The sequence below is a fragment of the Carassius auratus genome, chromosome 47 (assembly GCF_003368295.1).
Source record: "Carassius auratus strain Wakin chromosome 47, ASM336829v1, whole genome shotgun sequence".
In the NCBI taxonomy this organism is placed as follows: domain Eukaryota; kingdom Metazoa; phylum Chordata; class Actinopteri; order Cypriniformes; family Cyprinidae; genus Carassius; species Carassius auratus.
Genome location: NC_039289.1, coordinates 10,615,049 through 10,632,808, shown reverse-complemented (window position 1 = coordinate 10,632,808; position 17,760 = coordinate 10,615,049). Strand labels below are relative to the sequence as shown.

Here is a 17,760-nt window from a genome sequence, read left to right as displayed (position 1 = left end):
AGAAAGAAAAATACAATGCATAATAAAATCTTCTGCAGTATGTTGGTTGGGCTGTTTTTCATGTGCTGTAAAATAGGGACATTTCAGGGGATGAAACACCAAAAACAAGGACTGTCCCAGAAAACAAGGACGTCTGGTTACCCTCTGTAGTATGAGAACATCCCTCCTCCGTTAGCACCTGTTACTGGTTAGCATTAGCAAGTAGCAAACCAGGGTTTCGCTGGTGTCAGGTTTCTTTACTATGCATTTAGTCTTAAATATATGATAAATATTTTAATAAACTTTAAAATTACATGCCACATTATTTTACAGAAGATCAAAATTAAACATCCTTTGTTTTTAATGAGCAAGCTAAAAATTTAGCCTCCTAGCTCAATGCTAACTGCTCCATTTGCTAGAACGAAGCATAATGAGGAACGCATCTAACACCGAGCTGTGATGTAAACTGAAGGACAAGCCCTTTGATAAGTTTGTCGATGTTCATGCTTTCTTGCCGTCTGCGAACTTACGAGTGGTCTCAGGACATCTTCTTTAATTTCATCGGTCTGATAGCAGAAATGTTTTATTTAAGTGGTTTTTGAATGTGCTGAAATGTTCCTAACGTTCACATGGAGACCTCAAAGCCACACTCACGCACATCCATCTCTGTCAATTAGGAAACCTGACCCTCCTATTTACAGCGCTCCGGTCAACACGGGAGAGGGACGCACGGGAGACAATGTGCAGAGCGCATGGACTGATCCTGATTAACCCTCTCTGACCTACACTGTCATCCTACACTGTGTGTGTGAGAAAGAGAGAGTGTGAGCCAGGGCACCATGTGCTTTTGTGGGTAGGACGGTGCTTAGGGATTGCATCTATGTGTGTGTGTGGACCTGCAGTGCCATGGGCTCCATTAAAGGCATTGTCCCCTGGCTGGGACATCCTCCAACCTCCCTCCACGGTGACCCCGCTGACCTCTTTTCAAGCGTAGATGGGGTCTGCCTCTCTCTTGCCCCGGAACAGGCATGGGACGGTTTCTTCCTTAAAAGTGTTTGCGGGGACTCCTATACACCATCTGCTCCAGATGTCTTGCCCATTGGACACCAGTTCACAGCGGGACTCGTCACCCAAGGAAATCATACGAACTGAATATCATTTTCACCCGTGAAGATAAATGATCTGTTCACATTAGTAAGGCACATTGCTGCCCATTTGAAGTGGATTCACAGCTGCCAACATAAAATATATTGATTTTAGTTTTCTTTGGAACCACAAGACAGACCATAACCTATACACACACACACACACACATATATATTTATGAGTGTATATCTGCTGCTCAACCGGGTTCTCAGTTTGACTGAGTATTGCTAGCCAACGGTGAACTTGGCAAGGCTCAGAAAGAACATCGTGTCTCTGACGGTTCAGTTAGGACTGTCCATGAGAGTGTACGAACAAACTGTTCAGCTTTTTAGGAAGGGCAGGAGTAGAGCAGGAGTGTTGAAAGAATGAAAAAGGGAGTGTCTTCGAGGGTTTTGCTGACAAGTCCGCCCTCCCCTTAATTAAGCTCCCAAGAGCTGGTGACAGTGGCCTGTAGAGGGAGCGCTCCTGTGTCTGCTCTCTCCCAGTTGATCCCCTCTGGCTGGACATCCATCTGGACTTGAGCGGTTTTATTGTTTTGACACTCACAGCAAGCCGCCGTCTGGAGACCTGGGGCCCCCATCCTTCTCTCTCGCTCTCTTTCTAACACCCCCACTTCAGTTCCCCCCACTCTTCTCCGGCTTAATGTCGAGATCCCGCGGGCTTCCACTAGAGCCCATCTAAACGATACGGCCGCAAGGAACACCAGTTTCCCGCCTCGCTTCCCAACACCGTCCCTGCTCGCTCTCAGTCCCTCTGTTCTCCAGGGACGCCCCACGTCTGGATGGCTGTATTGTCTGGGCTGCGGTCTCGGCCCACTGACCAACTTCCCACAGCTCCTGCAGTCATGAGCTCATAGGGTCAAACACAATGACAATGCAGCTGGGCCACGGAGGAGCCTTTCTTCTTACAGGAAGGACATTTCTGGGCTTTGGGATCCGACAGGGACACATTTGGCTAAAAAACCCAACTGCTTTGAAGCTGCTGCTTACATGGAAATGTTTATTTATCATTACCTTTGAATACTGCTCTCCTATGAACCATGTTTATTTAGGACGTATACTTTAAGAGTGTATTGCTTGGAAACAGGGTGCAGAATTAACACTGGCCAAGTGCCAAACGGGAGTAAATATTTTCAGAGAGTAATAAAAATGACCTGTTAGCAGGTAACTTTATTAGAACTTGCAATATTAATAATTAAAAATGTACAGCTAATTAAAACTCAAATTTCATGAAGTGAACATTTTACATTTGTAAATCTAAATTGAGTATCAAGTATGACTTTTTATAATTGTATAGTCATATTTGACAATGTTTGTAAACAATCCAAAGCACAGATTCAAATAAGATCACTTGAAAATATAAATAAATAAATAATCATTCACAAGGCCTCTTTTATTCATTTCCATTTATTCTCCATTCTTCATATACAACCAAAACATCATCTGCACAGGCAAAATAAATCACAAGGCTGCTAATATTTGGGTCACACAGGCTAATCTGAACAGTTTGACTGCATAAGTCTGTCCCCAGATCAGTCTTCAGGGCAGCATTATTCTATGGCCTCGACGGAGGATCATCAAATTAGATGTGCAGGGAAAATGAAAGCAAATGAGGCTTGTGAGATGACCGAATCAGCCTCATACTGACCACTTTGTGTCCTAAAACAGCAAAGCCGTCTCACATTCACCCACCAACTCGGTTTAACTAACACGTGAACCGCACCAGAGTCTCGATAAATCGGTTGCATATTTCAGGTGTTGCATTTATGGGAAATGCAGAAAGGCACATCAGCACGAACACAACAGTGAAGCGCCTGCTTTCAAACGAAGCCTGCTGCTTGTGCAAAGGGAGTCAGATGCATATTCACTCACTGAGACGCCCAAGTGAAGAATAGACTGGGTTTCTGAACAGTGAGCATTACTTGATAATACATGGATGTTAAAAATTCAGCCTACTCTTAAAGTGAAAGCGTTGTTTTTGCTGTAATGAGGGAATACACTGGGTCCTGCAGCAGGACTGGTCTTTGGTTGTTATTGGTGCATACTGCTAATAATAGCAGCATAGAGGGAGCATTCAGTTAACAGTGCTCATACAGAGATGTGACGGGAAAGCGAGGGCTGATTATATCAGGAGAATGCGGTTGTCAACCACACACACATGATTTTAAGGAACTAGTTTTGCTGTGTCAGAGATCCAAGAACTGAAAGTGAGCAAAGCAGTGATAGTTTAGTCCACTGCCTGTTTATTTACACATCAGTTTTTTGTGAAACCACATCCTTAAAGACAAAGATCACCACAATTGAAATCACCCTCAGGCCATCGATGTAGACGTAGATGAGTGTTTTTATCAGCTGTCTGCACTCTCATTCTGACGGCACCCATTCACCGAGTCATCGTTGAGCAAGTGATGCAATGCTCCGAATCTGTTGTGATGAAGAAACAAACTCTATATCTTGGATGGCCTGAGGCTGAGGAGATGTTCAGCAAACGTTCAGTAGTTTGGGATGAACTATTCCTTTAGGAGATAACATCTTGTCATCATTTATCCACTCTCGTGCCATTGCAAACTGTGTGGAATATAAACAAACCCCATTGTCTGCCATTATGAGCATGTACACACTTTTTTCGAGGGTTTTACAAATGTAAAGATGAGTCTAGCAATTGAATCTGATTTATAGCATTTTTATGTCACAATGTCTATATTTAGAAATTTCTAATAATCATGAATTATTTTGATAAAAGGGTCGATATGCCCTACTGGTCATATAGTACACAAAATATAATTACCACTTTTATGATACTTGCACTGTATTTGTATAAAAAAAAAAACAGCATGAATAATAAAAATACTCCTTTTGTGTTGCACAGAAGACGATCTCAGTTCAGAGTCACGATTTTTGTTTTAGTAAACTAACCACTGAAGTCAAATGTCCTCATGTCGTTCGATGTTAATGTTTGCATTTCGTAAGTGTGAAATGGCTGTGTACGGAGAACTAAGAAATGCAATGAAGGATGTAAACGAATGCAGAAATGGTGTGAAATGCACGTTTTTGTCCCCACAGATGAGTGCGGTGTTTGCTTCTTAAAATAGTTTATTTGTGAATTTACACTGATTAGCAATACATCTATAAGCAAGTCCGTTAGATAACCATTTATATAAGATTTCACAGATCACAAAGAGTCTTCTGAACCAGACTACAACAGAGAGGCATTAGTAAAACAAGGTGCAAAACGGTCAGGAGACGGGGAAAAGCAACAAATGCAATGGAAACCGGAGCAAAAAGAAAAAGTCAAAGCAATAAAACGAGTTAATCTTCCCGGCCGCCCGGTTCTCTCTAAACTCGACCATGTGCAGCTTGTGTTAGTCCACGTCTGGCTCGCGTTCAAAAGCACATGCTGTTTACACAGCTTTCTCTCTCCGTCCCAAGCCAGTCCTTCACATTGCCCACTGGGATATTCATCTCTCTATCTCTCTCTCTTTCAGTGGTTCCTCCTTTTCCTCCTCCTACAGGATCTATGATCACTACATTCGGCCCTAACAGAGTTCAAACTCAGGTCAGATTGCTAATATTAGCCACGAGAGATTAGCTTTTCACACACGGGTGTGATCTCATGCGGCGGGGTGCTTTAAAATGGGCAAAACAAGCACCTTCTGATCTGATGGGAACCGGAGGGAAGAGGAGTGAATCGATCCAGTTTAAGATGTAAGAAGCACACTGCACAATGCTGCTTCTCAAACTTTGTAACTCTGTTGGATGGTTATGGGATGACTTATGGCTGTCATAAGGTGACATAATGAATGAAGCTCAAACGTCTGAGGTGATGGGACTCATGAGAGACAGTACTTTGCTGTGGGACTGAGACTTCTTCAAAAATACAGTTTACAAATATATATATTTTTTCCTTACGTGTTAACAAGTTTCCCTTCTCGACCCTTTATCTAGATGCTAAAACATTTCTCATGTTTTCATATCACGCCTCTTTGGCTTTAGATCTCCTGTTTTGTTTTTTCGTTTGTTATGTATCCCACATTAAAAGGGCAACACTATATATATATATATATATCATCACTCTAGTTTGCATATATTTCCATTACATGTTAAGTAATCTGAGCTATTACACGGTTGAGAAGTCAGGCACTGCAGTCAGACTAGCAAAACATGCTTCCAGATTGTGTATTTTCGGTGTTAAAGCATAGAAACGAGTACAAAACTGTATGGATAAAAACTTAATCGTTTCAATAAAAAAAAAAAAGCTAAAATATTTCATAAGAGATGAAGAGATGAAGAGGTGAGGTTCACTAAAACGTGATTGCTCTGCTTTTTTAGCCATTGAATCTTTTTGTTTGGCAAAGAACAGTACGGAGAGGAGACTGGAGTGACTCTACACAGGATCAGACCATCGCAGGCGACGTCAAACAAACCCTGCTAAAATAACCCCCGAACGGTTCCAGTGTGATTCTTCAGAGTCTCCAAATACTCCTAACCGTTCAGCTACAGCTGGAGAAACATGACACGGGGCGAGACTCTAATAAACATACAGTATGAAAAAAGATTGCAGTGTGGGCTCATGAGATAAACTCATTGTACAGGAACATTTCCAGTCCATCAGGAGAGAAAAGCCAGTTTCCCAGGAGTTTCCCCTCGCTTCTCTTCCTGTATAAATCTCATTTTATGATCCTGGCACGTCTCTTAAAAACAGATGACGCTCCGTCTACTCACCGACTCCCAAAATAACGTGCCGTGTTTTTTCAAAAACAAACGTAAAAGCATAAAAGGACCGATGGATTGACTGCTTCCTCTAGGCTTCCACTTTCTCTTTCTTCTTGTTCTTCTTCAGGAAGGACGGGGTCCTGAACTTCTTCTTCTTCTTGTTGGGTGATTTGGAGGGCGAGCTCTCGGGCGTCAGAGCCTCTTCGATCTTCTCTCCCGAGCGCACGCTGATCTCTACACTTTCCAGGCTGGTGGTCAGCTGACTCACGCGCTTGATGAGCTCGTCCTCGTCACCGTGAGCGTCTTTACCGTTCAGCATCACGCCGCTGTGGTTCTCTGCATGAGGAACAAGAAAATACTGAAATAATCAAATCCATCAACAGCCAACAGTTGTGCTACTGTCTTTTATTTGTTTGGGGTGGTCAATTGCTATTGTATTCAATTATACAGTATTTATTAGACACATTATTATTAACTAATTATTAAATTCTTTAGATTGTTTTATTGCATTAATTGATTTTTTTTTTTTAAATAAACTAATTATGAGGAGTGTAACTAATTGTGGTTTAATCTGTGTTAATTGTATTAATAAATTAAACTATTAAAAAAGAATTAATTATAATTAAAAGAATTCCTTTATTTTATGATTGTACTACATTCTAATTGTGGTTAGAAACCCAGTAAGATACATTAATAAATTTATAAATTCTAAAGTTATTATAAAAAAATAATAAAAGATTTTATTTTTTATTATTTAATAAGCTTTAACATTGCTGTTCCATAAAAAGCATATAGTTGAGAATAAATGTGATTATTATTGATACCATGTATTTTTTTAAGCTAAATTAGAAACGTATTAATACATTATCATATTGCCAATTCATGTCAACACAAAACAAATCCCTGTACTTAATTGTTAATATGGTTTTAAACTGTTCAAATGATCGGCAGCTGATTCAAGAAAAGTTGTATGAATATTTCATAAAAAGCTATTTTGAACAGATTCGCGTCTAAATTAGCGAATCAATCCATCTAATCCAAGCTCTGGATCAACATGTCCTGGCTTGGGTTTGAGCTACACTTCAGATAAACGTGTTGAACGTGTCCTTTTCAGTTTTTGTCTGCTTATAATTAATGTAATACATGAATTTCACGTAATACCGCTCGTGTAATACATCTGGTTGAGTAACCAGTGATTTTGACGCAAATGGTGGAGAGTGACGAGGGCAAACGCATCCTGTTTGTCACCACACTACACTTCAGTATTTCTTTAGTTCATGAAAGGCTTCACCTTCAGTTTATGAACTGTTCTCCTTTCCAAAGATGACTAATGTCAGCTCTTCTTGTAGTTGACTTAAACGTACTCTTCTAAAAAAGGAAACGGACCAGTGCGCTTTTAATATTGTTTACGCACTATTATTGCATTTATTCATGTTTTGAAATCAACTTCATTTTTATAGTTACAATTTTCATTTTAGTAATTCTTTTATAGTTTTTATTATTATTATTTACATTTCACTTTAAATGTATTTTTCGTTTTTAAAATGTAGTACTTCAACACATTTCTCTCAGTTGCCAAAGCAACATTTCTAATTTGGGTTAGTTATTTAATTTTATATTTCTTATTTAATATTTTATTTAATTTTTTACAATTAATTTTTATGGTTTTAGCCCAAATGAACAATTTATTCAAGTAAAAAAAAAAAAAAATAATAACTTTAATAGTATCTGAAAGCTTTTTTTTTAATATATAAAATATATTTTTATTTCAGCTTTAGCTCAATTACCAGAGATGATGTTTAATTTTTTTAGCTTGTAATTTGCAGTGAATTTCTCACTATTTTTTATTTATTTTTTTCATTTGTTTTCCTCCTGCATTGTTACCTAGCAATCCCGGTAAACATTTGCTGCTAATATTGACATGATATGTTAACATACTGCTGTTTGGAGCCACGTAGCACACACACACACACACACACAAACACACAGGTCCCAGTTTGGGGTGAGACAGCTGACTCTTTCAGTGCGTTCTACCTTCTTTAGCTGGAGTGTTTTGTGGAGACAGGGTTTGAGAGAGTGTGGAAGCGTCGTCTGACGTGAGCTGCTCTTCTTCTGCAGGAGTGAGTTGGTTAGTGACCAGATGCACAAGCAGGGAGACAGATAGTTAGAGACGTAGACAGGTTAACATGCGAGGACACCGTCACAACTGTAAGATGCTCTCAGGTATTCATGTTAGTTCTGTTCAAGTCACACTGTGATTTGTAGCTATGAGGGGCCAAGTTACACTCTTAGCACTGAACGGGTCAAATACACGTGGCTCTGGGAACAGGAAATTAGGGTTTCTTACAGGCAAGGAGGTATCATGCATCAGTGTTGTCTTTATTTATTAGTTTATACCAGTTTGAAAAGTAAAATGTTGTTTAGAAATGTTTGTTTAATAAGATTTTTTTCTCTTACGCTCAAAAGGGCTGTTTTATTTAATCAAATTTATTTATCAATTTATTTAATCAAGACAGATTTTTTGTGGAAATGGTGATGGGTTCTTTTTTCAGGATTCTTTGATAAGAAGAGATTTCAAGTATAAATCTTTTGTAACATTATGAATGTCTTTACTGTCACACTTGATCAATTGAATGCATCCTCGCTGAATAAAAATCTGAATTTCAATCTTCCGGACGCTAAACCTTTGAATGTTAGTGTAAAGTAAAAGTGTGAGGGACTCGTGAGCGTGTTTTACCATCTAATCCGTGCTGCTGAAGTTCCTCTCGTTTCTCCAGCTCTTTCTCGCTCAGCTCACTGAAGGGGTTTGGAGGAAGCGGTCCCGTCTGTTCCTCGTCGTCGCCCATGTACGGCTGCACATGTGTGTGGTGAAAGCAGAGAACACAAAACAAGCATACCTCAGTTATGAAATGAGTCATAACGATGACAAAAACCACTCAAACACACAGCATGTTAGTCACTGTGCATTCAAAGGTGAAATAAAGCCCAGAATCCTCTAACATTAATACACACAAACTAAAAATTAAGTGAGAACAAAACTACAAACAAATGCAATTATAAAAAAAATTAAAATTGTGACAAAGGCAAACAAAACCTGGAATTCTACCTGAACTGAGAAAAAAAAGAGCTTCACAGGACCATGATGCCTTGCCTTACATACTGATGCTCAATTCACTAACACAACTGTGACGCAGTTCAACAGTCTCTGAGAGGATCTGGCGCCCCCTAGTGACGTGGATATCCGTGCGACACCAGTCTGACTGTTCAGGGTTCACACCGGGTGTATAGTAATGTCACTCTGACACTCACCGGCGGTCTTTCCACCACAATCCCTGCCAGCCGCTGTGACTGTGGCCCTGCTGTCATCATGTCAAACCGGTTCTGCTCACGAATCTGAAACAAGAACATATAAAGCTGTTTAAGACAAGTGACATTGGTGAATAGGAGTCCTAATAGACACTTTTAAGAGACTGTGATCATGTTTCCAAAGATAATCATGTATCCAAAAGCACAATAACTGGTCACTGGGGTTCCCCAGGGATCAGTACTTGGACCCCTCCTCTTCTCCATATATACTACATCACTGGATCCCATTATACAGGCACATGGCTTCTCCTACCACTGCTATGCTGATGACACACAGCTCTATCTTTCATTTCAACCAGATAAACCAACGGTAGCTGCACGGACCTCAAGCTGCCTGGTGGACATCTCGGCATGGATGAAAGAATATCACCTACAGCTCAACCTGGCAAAGACTGAGCTTCTTGTCTTCTCTGCCACTCCAACTCTACAGCATGATTTCATCATCCAGTTATGTTTTTCTACAAGTACCCCATCAGCTTTGGTCAGAAATCTTGGTGTAACCTTTGATGACCAGCTGACCATTGTAAAAACTGCTTGATCTTGTATGCTTGCATTGCACAACATCAAGAAGGTCAGGCCCGTTCTAAAGGAGCATGCTACACAACTTCTTGTCTTTTATAGACTGGACTACTGCAATGGTCTTCTGGCTGGACTCCGATCAAGCACAATCAAACCTCTACATATGATTCAAAATGCAGTGGCACGACTGGTTTTCAACAAGCCCAAAAGAGCCCATGTTACACCTCTCTTTATCTCCTTGCACTGGCAAAATGACTAAATGTAAATGTTTCCACAGTTATTAATATTAAAGTTTTAACATTTTCATTTTTTTTAAGTAATGTCCATTCATAACACTAAATTGTTGCCATTAAAGGGATAGTTCATCCAAAAATGAAAATTCTGTCATAATTTTCTCAGCCTCAAGTTGTTCCAAACCTGTATGAGTTTCTTTCTTTTGTTAAACATAACATACTTTGAAGAAAACTGGTAACCAAACAGTTGACAGTACTACTTGAAAAATACACTGATTGCACACCTTATTTCTCTTCTCCAGAACTTCATTGGGGTTCGTGTTCAGAGGAACAAACTGATTTGGATCTTCAATGCGGATTGGAGTCCCGCTGGTGTTTCCACCGTCATCTGACTTCATCCACTGCAGAGATGGAGTAAAAGAGATTTAGTACAGAATTCATGGTGTTTTCAGTGTATGCAGTCTCATTACATCATCATCACAGTCAAATTCAGTATCATTTCAACATTTGATATCTTCATACTGTATATATATTGACAGGTTATTGTGAAGTTTTGGTTTATAAAAGTTAGGTTAACACTACAGTACAGTAGATTGTAAATCTCAAAAGAAATAATACAATACAATCAACACTTTATTTTATAATCAAATTTTTCCATGTTTTTATTTTAACAGAATCTCTGCAATTCAGCAATTTGTTTGTCAAAAAAAAAAAAACTGTAAAAAATTTTAATTCAATGATATTTCGAAAAATGTATAAAATTATTCAAGTTGTATGGCTTTAATTTGTATCAAGTCAAAAATCCATTAAAATTCTACTTACTAAAAACAATTTCTAAAAACAGACAACAAATAATTTCTAACAAAATTAATAGGAATGTTTAATGAATTACAAAAATGTAAAGTTTTATGAAAGCATTTGAATTAACATGTTTTATGGATATTAAAAATTAAACCATTAAAATGGAATCCAGTAAAAAATAATAATAGGGTTCTAAAGATGTAAAATTTGTTCAACTTTTAATAAATTATTGTTAAATTGTATACATTTCATGGTTTCAATTAATTAAACATGCCTTTATATTACCTAAATTTATTGTAATGAGTAAAACAGAAAAATTCAAATGAGATATTGGGGTAAATAAAACTGAATTAAAAAAAAAACGATGTTATAAGGGTCCCCCCAATTTTTTTTTTTGCATCAACTTTTTAGAAATTGTTAAACTGAGCGTCATAATTTCAATTAAATATACATTTTTATCAATATGTTTTTATAAATTTAATTTAAACATTAAAAAGTAATCCAGGGGGCTCTAAAAATTTGGGCAAAGCTCTAATGCTAAAGCCTCGACCACTAGAGGTCAGGAGGGAACTGTGTTTGGCATCAGGCTCGAAGGCAGTGGCTTCCTCCAGTCAACTGACAGAAGTAATGAGGCTTCAAAACTTTTTCAGTTATGACAGAAATTTGAGTTCATTTCATCTGCGGCTGCAGCTAGGTACATGCCCAGGAAATAACCACATTCTTCTCGTTTCACATAATCCACCAGCAGACTTTCTGATAAGAAAGATTCACTACTTTTAAAGCAACCCCCGTTTTTCATTTAAAAGGCTTCCAAAAACCGGACTGCACGAATGTCAGATCACCATAACAGAGATAAACTGAGTCTCACCATGGTCCTGGTGCGTCCGTTCTCCTCACTCGCCCTGTCCGACACGTTCACCTTCATGTAGCAGTTGGGTGAATTGAGCCAGCGGGTTTTCTCTCTCTGCTGTCGCTGCTGCAATAACCTCAGAGGGAAACGTGGAGCGTTGTCGTCGTCGTCAAACATGAAAGCTGTCACTGTTGCAGGAATCTCCACTTCACTCTTGTGCCGCGGCTTCTCCCGCACAATCGGGTGCCGGTACGAGTAGCCTGTCCTGTAACCCTGAAAATATAAAAGGCAATAATGAAAACGAGTCAAATTCTAGTAACTATAAAGGACGAGACCTAGTCTTAAATCATTTAATTGCCTTTTATGAATGAGCTTAATGAATAATTCAACTGAATTGGTTTATATAATGGGCCGCTGCTTGGAAACTGACTTGGCAAAAAGAAACTGCACTTTTTAAAGCTCCATCTGTGTTTCAAGAGCATTATGTAACATATGCTGAACCTCTCCAGCAGAAGCAGGTAAACCGTACTGGTTCACTGAGCGTCACACCGTATCATTATCATCTTCCACATCGCTCCGTTCTTCTGCCACGACTGAGAAAACTGACTTTCCACATGCCTGCATTCTTCCCTATCTCACACGGACCGAGAGAGAGAGAAAACAGCACGGTCTGCACAGCTAGAGAAAGAGACGGACAGAAAGAAGAGAGGAGTTTTGCAAGAAGTGCTCTTCAACTCCAGTTTGTCTCTCTCTTCACGTCGGTCTTTGTTTTTCTGTCTAATAGGAGAGGAAGGAGGGCAGGAAACGATGAAGAAATTTAGTGATTTTCCGGTCTCTCTGCAGTGATTATTCCTCTCAAACACAGATGCTTCTGGCTGTCTGGTCTCGAGCGGAGCTCTGTATCTGAATCACACTCACACTGAATCGAGTCTCACACAAGCACTCACCAGGTTGTCCATCATTCTCATGAGCGACTCGAACTCCAGCTCTCCCAGCCTCCACTTGTGCTGAGAGCCCATGTTGACCCCGGCTTCTGCCACCCCCTGTGTCCGAGATCTGTACTTCTCCAGATCCAACACGATCAGGTTCTCCACTCCGCCAGCGCACGACAGCGCATTCACCTACAGAGACACCAATGTGCTACATTTTTACAGGAATTTATAGGCTGCGTTCAGTTGAAGAAATTGTGAAATGCATTACTAGTGTACAGTAGAATGCACTTCTCAATGTACTCCTACAAATAAATAGTTAAAAAATAAATCATACAGTTGTTCTTCCGTGTTTTAATTTGAACAGTAAACCTCTGTTAGGCAGCACTTTGTTTGCCATAAAACTGCGAGTCAGTCTAGTATGGGCTTTATTCTGTTAGCCATTTGTATTTTTTGTTTAAAAAGCATCACTAATCCAATAAACAAAATGTCAAAGTCTACAAGAGTCAAGAAAGTATTACTTGTATTTCACAGGCAAGCTGAGTGTTGTAAATGTAGTGAAAGGCCTCCTCAATGGTCTCCCCGAGAGCTACGACCCCGTGATTCCTTAAAACCAACACCTGCAACACACACAGCACGTTTACAATCTTAACTGCCCTTTACACTTTCATTCTCAAAGCCAAGGATTGAATAGTATTCAAGACAGGAGGTAGTTCACCTTCGCCGATGGTCCGAGGGCTTTCTGGAGCTCTACGCGCTCCTCTTGCTCATCCAGACTGCCTTGGTAGTTGTAATACGCAATGTCACCCAGGATCAGAGCCTCCTGAGAGATGGGCAGAAGGCCGCACTTCATAGACGACACCTGGCATGGCATAAGAGATGAATGCAGGGTTATTTATTGCTTTGAAATTGGTGATAGTGATACTGGACGGAGGCTTACGGCAGCAGTGGCTGGTGTGCGTATGTGAATGATGCAGCGCACGTCCGGTCTCACGGAGTAGATGGCAGCGTGAGGGCTGAAGCCGTCCGGGTCAATCTGCAGGTTGGTGGAGCCCTGATCGATCACGTCACCAAGAATATTCACCTTCACCTAAAGAATGAAAGAAATAAAATATCGTTTATGACTGAAGATGATTGTGAAAATGTAAATAAAAGGTAAATACATTGTACCCTCCACTGAAACATACACTCACACACAAAAAAACTGTGAGGCTACACAAGAAACGGATATTAGCTTAGATATAGCATCTGATCACTCGTATCTGATTGCTTATTAAATGAACCAGAAGTATCAATACACATCCTACACGATCTCTCGTTTCCTTTTCCTCCTGACACTGAGCACCTAATCAGGAAGAAACTGTCATTGGAGATACACTGAGAACCGGTGGATGATTGAGTTCACGTTATTAATAAGCCTCCAGTTCCTGGTGATGTCATGAGGTTGGCCAAATGGGAAAAACCCCAGGAAGTTTACAGTCTGATTAAGCTGATTTACACTAACGTTCAAAGCTTTGGTGTCAGTACGATATTTTAAAGAAATTTATATTTTATTCAGCAAGGCTGCGTTAAATTGATCAAAAGTGACAGCAGAGAGTAGATCATTTCTATTTCAAACAAATGCTGTTCTTTTAAACTTTCAATTTATCAAAGAATCCTTGAAAATCTCACCACAGGAATAAATCACATATTCAAACAGAACATTTCAAATGAGACACGTTGAGCATAAGAGACTTCATAAAGAAGAAAGAAAACTTAAACACTTCAAACATCTTACTGGTAATCCGTATCAGTATCAATTATTCATCGATCATTGGTTGTGTGTGTTGTTTTTGGAGGAAATAAGGCCCTGATCAGACAGAACGTGTTTTTCAGGTTTGAAGGTGGTGCACCGCACTACAGGTTCTAGGCATCCACCAAATCAGCTGTCCTGTCAGTCTAATCAAGGATTATAGCACAAGCTCTCAAAAATCTCTGGTTTGCTGTTAGGTAAACTGTCATGTTAGTAGAAACCTAAAAAATATACAGCTCTGGGTAACCCATGACAAGTTTCTCTTCCATCACAGCAGTCTCCAGACGTTCCCAGCAACTGTAAACTTCCTTTAACACAACAGAAGTCCCGCCCCTCCATTCATTTGATTGGAAGGTGAAAAACTAAGATAATACTAATAAAAAATGTAAAAGACGTTAGGATCTTTTCTGCTCAGAGTTGATTTGTGTCAACTAGGGCTGCACGTTCTCAAGTTTTTCATTAACCGTTAACCGAGGCCCTTAGCGGTTAATACTCGGTTAACCATAGTGTGCCATAGTAACCATAACCATAGTAATTTCCGGACATTGGCCGAAAAAAAAAAGGAATGTCCGACAAAATTTAATCTCTCCGGTCAAATTGTCCTATTAAAACTGCCTAATAATGCCGCCGATTAACACAATCTGAATTTGAGAATAAGCCTAAAATGTATAACAAGCAGACTCCGCGGCCGCCTCGCTAAGGCTATGACCATGTTTGACACGTACAATACTTGAAAAGCGATAATTATTTATTTATTTATTTAAATTACATTTATATCTGAATTTATGTCAACCTATAGACTTTCAAATATCAAAATGTCATGAATTAATATGTATTTTTGTACAAAATGACATATAAACATATTTTCCTATTATACTTTGCCTGGAAACGCTTCCAACAAGGCGTCGGTTCTATTTCTAGCATGCACGCGTCGAGCCGCGCCTGAGCCGCGCGTCTCACACAGGCAGTCGGCAAGCTATAACCTGTTAACATGGGAGCCGAATTAAAAACGGACACGCCACGCAGCTGAGATGCTTTCACGCATCCAGTGTGTCCTGACCGGCCTAATGATGCCCGGGTGTTGGCTGTTGAGATTACAACAACGAGGTTGTACTTGAAGTATATCTAAGCACTGTATTGCAATACTTGCATTTTGCCCCGTCACTCGTATTTGCCCGCTTTATATTAGAAAAATGACTTCTTCTTGTGGACATTACAAATGTCTGGGAGCGCTCTGGCGGTCTCTGGTGGTGCAAAAATGTATTACAACTAAATTCAATGCACGCCATTGACGTCACTTAACCGAGCAAAATGTTTCACTCGGTTACACAATTTTTAACGGTTAATCGGTTAACCGGTTAACCATGGACACCCCTAGTGTCAACTCAAGGAGCTCAAGTGCACTCCTACAACAACGTGAGGCGCAGCAGGTACGTGTGCATGTCTGATTCCTCTGGAGCTCTGGTTGAATATCAAACTACATCACATGCTTCCCTGGAACATGTTACCCAGCATGCCTCTCACATACCCTTCGATGCCGCACTCCACATAACTGCCAGCTCAAAATAAAAACGCTGTCACACTGCTGTTAATGAGCTTAGAATGGCATCCATCCTCATACAGATCATATTTGGACAGTCACTAATATCGTGTGACAGTTTTGACAAAAACAAATGGCCCATCTTTCTCATGCACCGGTTACACATCGACTACTAGCAGATCCCCACAGGAAGTCGATTCACTTCTGTATGGACATCTGATTTGTTATGCCACCACACTAATGCTAATGGACTGAAACAAGACCTAGCTGTTCTCTCACAAGATGTCAGGAAACGGGCAAAATCTTGCATTGCATTGGAGAGAGTTGTTGCTTAAAATTGGTCTTAGTTTATGATGTAAAAAAAAAAACGGTAGGAGTAGGGTAAATCCTAGAGGAAAACTAAACTTATGCTTTGTGGTTTGATTTCTGTTGTACGTCCTCAGTCACCTTTCTTGTAAAACAGTCCAGCAAAAACACAAATATAATAATCTTTACAAATAAAGCACGTCTCTTGATTTTTGAGGAGTGAAGTTAACATATTTAACCGTGCATGTAACAGCAATAAAAAGGAAATAAAATGACAAGTTCTATTTCCTGTTACATGAACATTTGGAACAGTTTACAGCAGTTGCTCCATAGACATGAAATCTCAAGGCACATTATGAAACACTTCTAATGGTGCTTGCTTTAGCAAAACACTACTAATCGACATTGCTCATACTCGCGGTGAGGGATTTGAACACTTCTTAAGGTGTTGCCACATTTGACGTTTTTCGGCAAGTTTATTTAGCAAAACCCTTTCAACAGGAATCCATGGGATTGGGAACTCGCCCATGCATATTTCGCAACCGGTTCAGGTTGGCTTTACCATGCTGACCAACAGAAAGCTGCTCCTGACATTATATAACGGACATTTTTAGCCTGCAAAACTTTGCTAGAAAGCGAAAAGGCTGCTGTACAGTTAAACTAATTCTATTACGGCTGAAATGTGTTGAGTACAGTTCAAAACTTACTATAATGTGCCTTGAGTAGTATTAACCTTTGGCGCATAACCCATCCCGCACAGAACCCAAATCCTGGTATTTGTTGATCATATACATTGAAGGAAAGACCCAAGTGAATTCTAGAGGCCAGAGGTTGTGTCCCAAATGACATACTATTCAATTATACCATAGGTGCATCCCAGTTTGTGTACCTGTGTAGTATTCTATGCATTGTAGTATAAATAGTGCAAGTATTAACATTAATATACACTGTAAATTCCAAAAAGGCACTTATTCGAATACCTGGACAATGCACTTAAACGAAAAAATTAAGAGTGAATTTTCACTGGTTTAGTTACACCGTGAAGGGGGTGGGGCTTTCAGACTCCAATTATAAATGACAAAATAACCGTATAAAATTCATACAGTACAAAGTTGAGTGCATAAATACATTGAGTATAAGTTCATCTTATAGAATGCAGCTTATGAACTATATACTCAACTGTCTATTGTATGAATTAAGTTATTTTGCCAACCATCACCATTATAATAATGCAATCAAAGCTTCCACACTTTGTTTGTTCAGTTAATTAAGTCCATCATCCGGCACTTAAAGTGCCCTTTTTGCAATTATTACTGATAATAATCACACTACTTATTGCACAAAATGGTTGAAAGAGTGCGTTAAGTTCCCAAATTGGGTTGCACCTATAGAAACTTGGCTCTTTTGAATACCCACAATACCCGTTCATCAAGGCAGCGAGTTTTGCGCAGATATTTCCTTAAAATGTTACAATCTAGTGTCGACATCATGTTGGTTTAGTGAATTGATGACTGTAGAAGAGAGACTGTGGAAGTGACTCGTTGTGTAGAGGGTTAATAAAACTCTGCCCCAGATTGCTGGCCTTGT

At 39.6% G+C, this 17,760-nt stretch overlaps 1 protein-coding gene across 3 annotated transcripts in view; it reads right to left on the bottom strand.

The window, feature by feature from the left end:
* Nucleotides 1-2,515: 2,515 nt before the first annotated feature.
* Nucleotides 2,516-17,760, bottom strand: part of LOC113065089 (gamma-adducin-like) — a 28,915-nt gene continuing 13,670 nt past the window's right edge. For 2 of the 3 annotated variants that reach the window (XM_026236260.1, XM_026236261.1), the window contains exons 6-15: nucleotides 13,476-13,625; nucleotides 13,254-13,397; nucleotides 13,057-13,155; nucleotides 12,554-12,727; nucleotides 11,625-11,879; nucleotides 10,240-10,356; nucleotides 9,147-9,230; nucleotides 8,575-8,689; nucleotides 7,872-7,949; nucleotides 2,516-6,173 (exon numbers count right to left, since the gene is read on the bottom strand). In XM_026236260.1, coding sequence (XP_026092045.1) covers nucleotides 5,926-6,173; nucleotides 7,872-7,949; nucleotides 8,575-8,689; nucleotides 9,147-9,230; nucleotides 10,240-10,356; nucleotides 11,625-11,879; nucleotides 12,554-12,727; nucleotides 13,057-13,155; nucleotides 13,254-13,397; nucleotides 13,476-13,625 — 1,464 coding nt within the window. In that variant the 3' untranslated portion in view covers nucleotides 2,516-5,925. The remainder of the gene's footprint in view (nucleotides 6,174-7,871; nucleotides 7,950-8,574; nucleotides 8,690-9,146; nucleotides 9,231-10,239; nucleotides 10,357-11,624; nucleotides 11,880-12,553; nucleotides 12,728-13,056; nucleotides 13,156-13,253; nucleotides 13,398-13,475; nucleotides 13,626-17,760) is intronic. The other variant, XM_026236262.1, reaches the window with a different exon arrangement.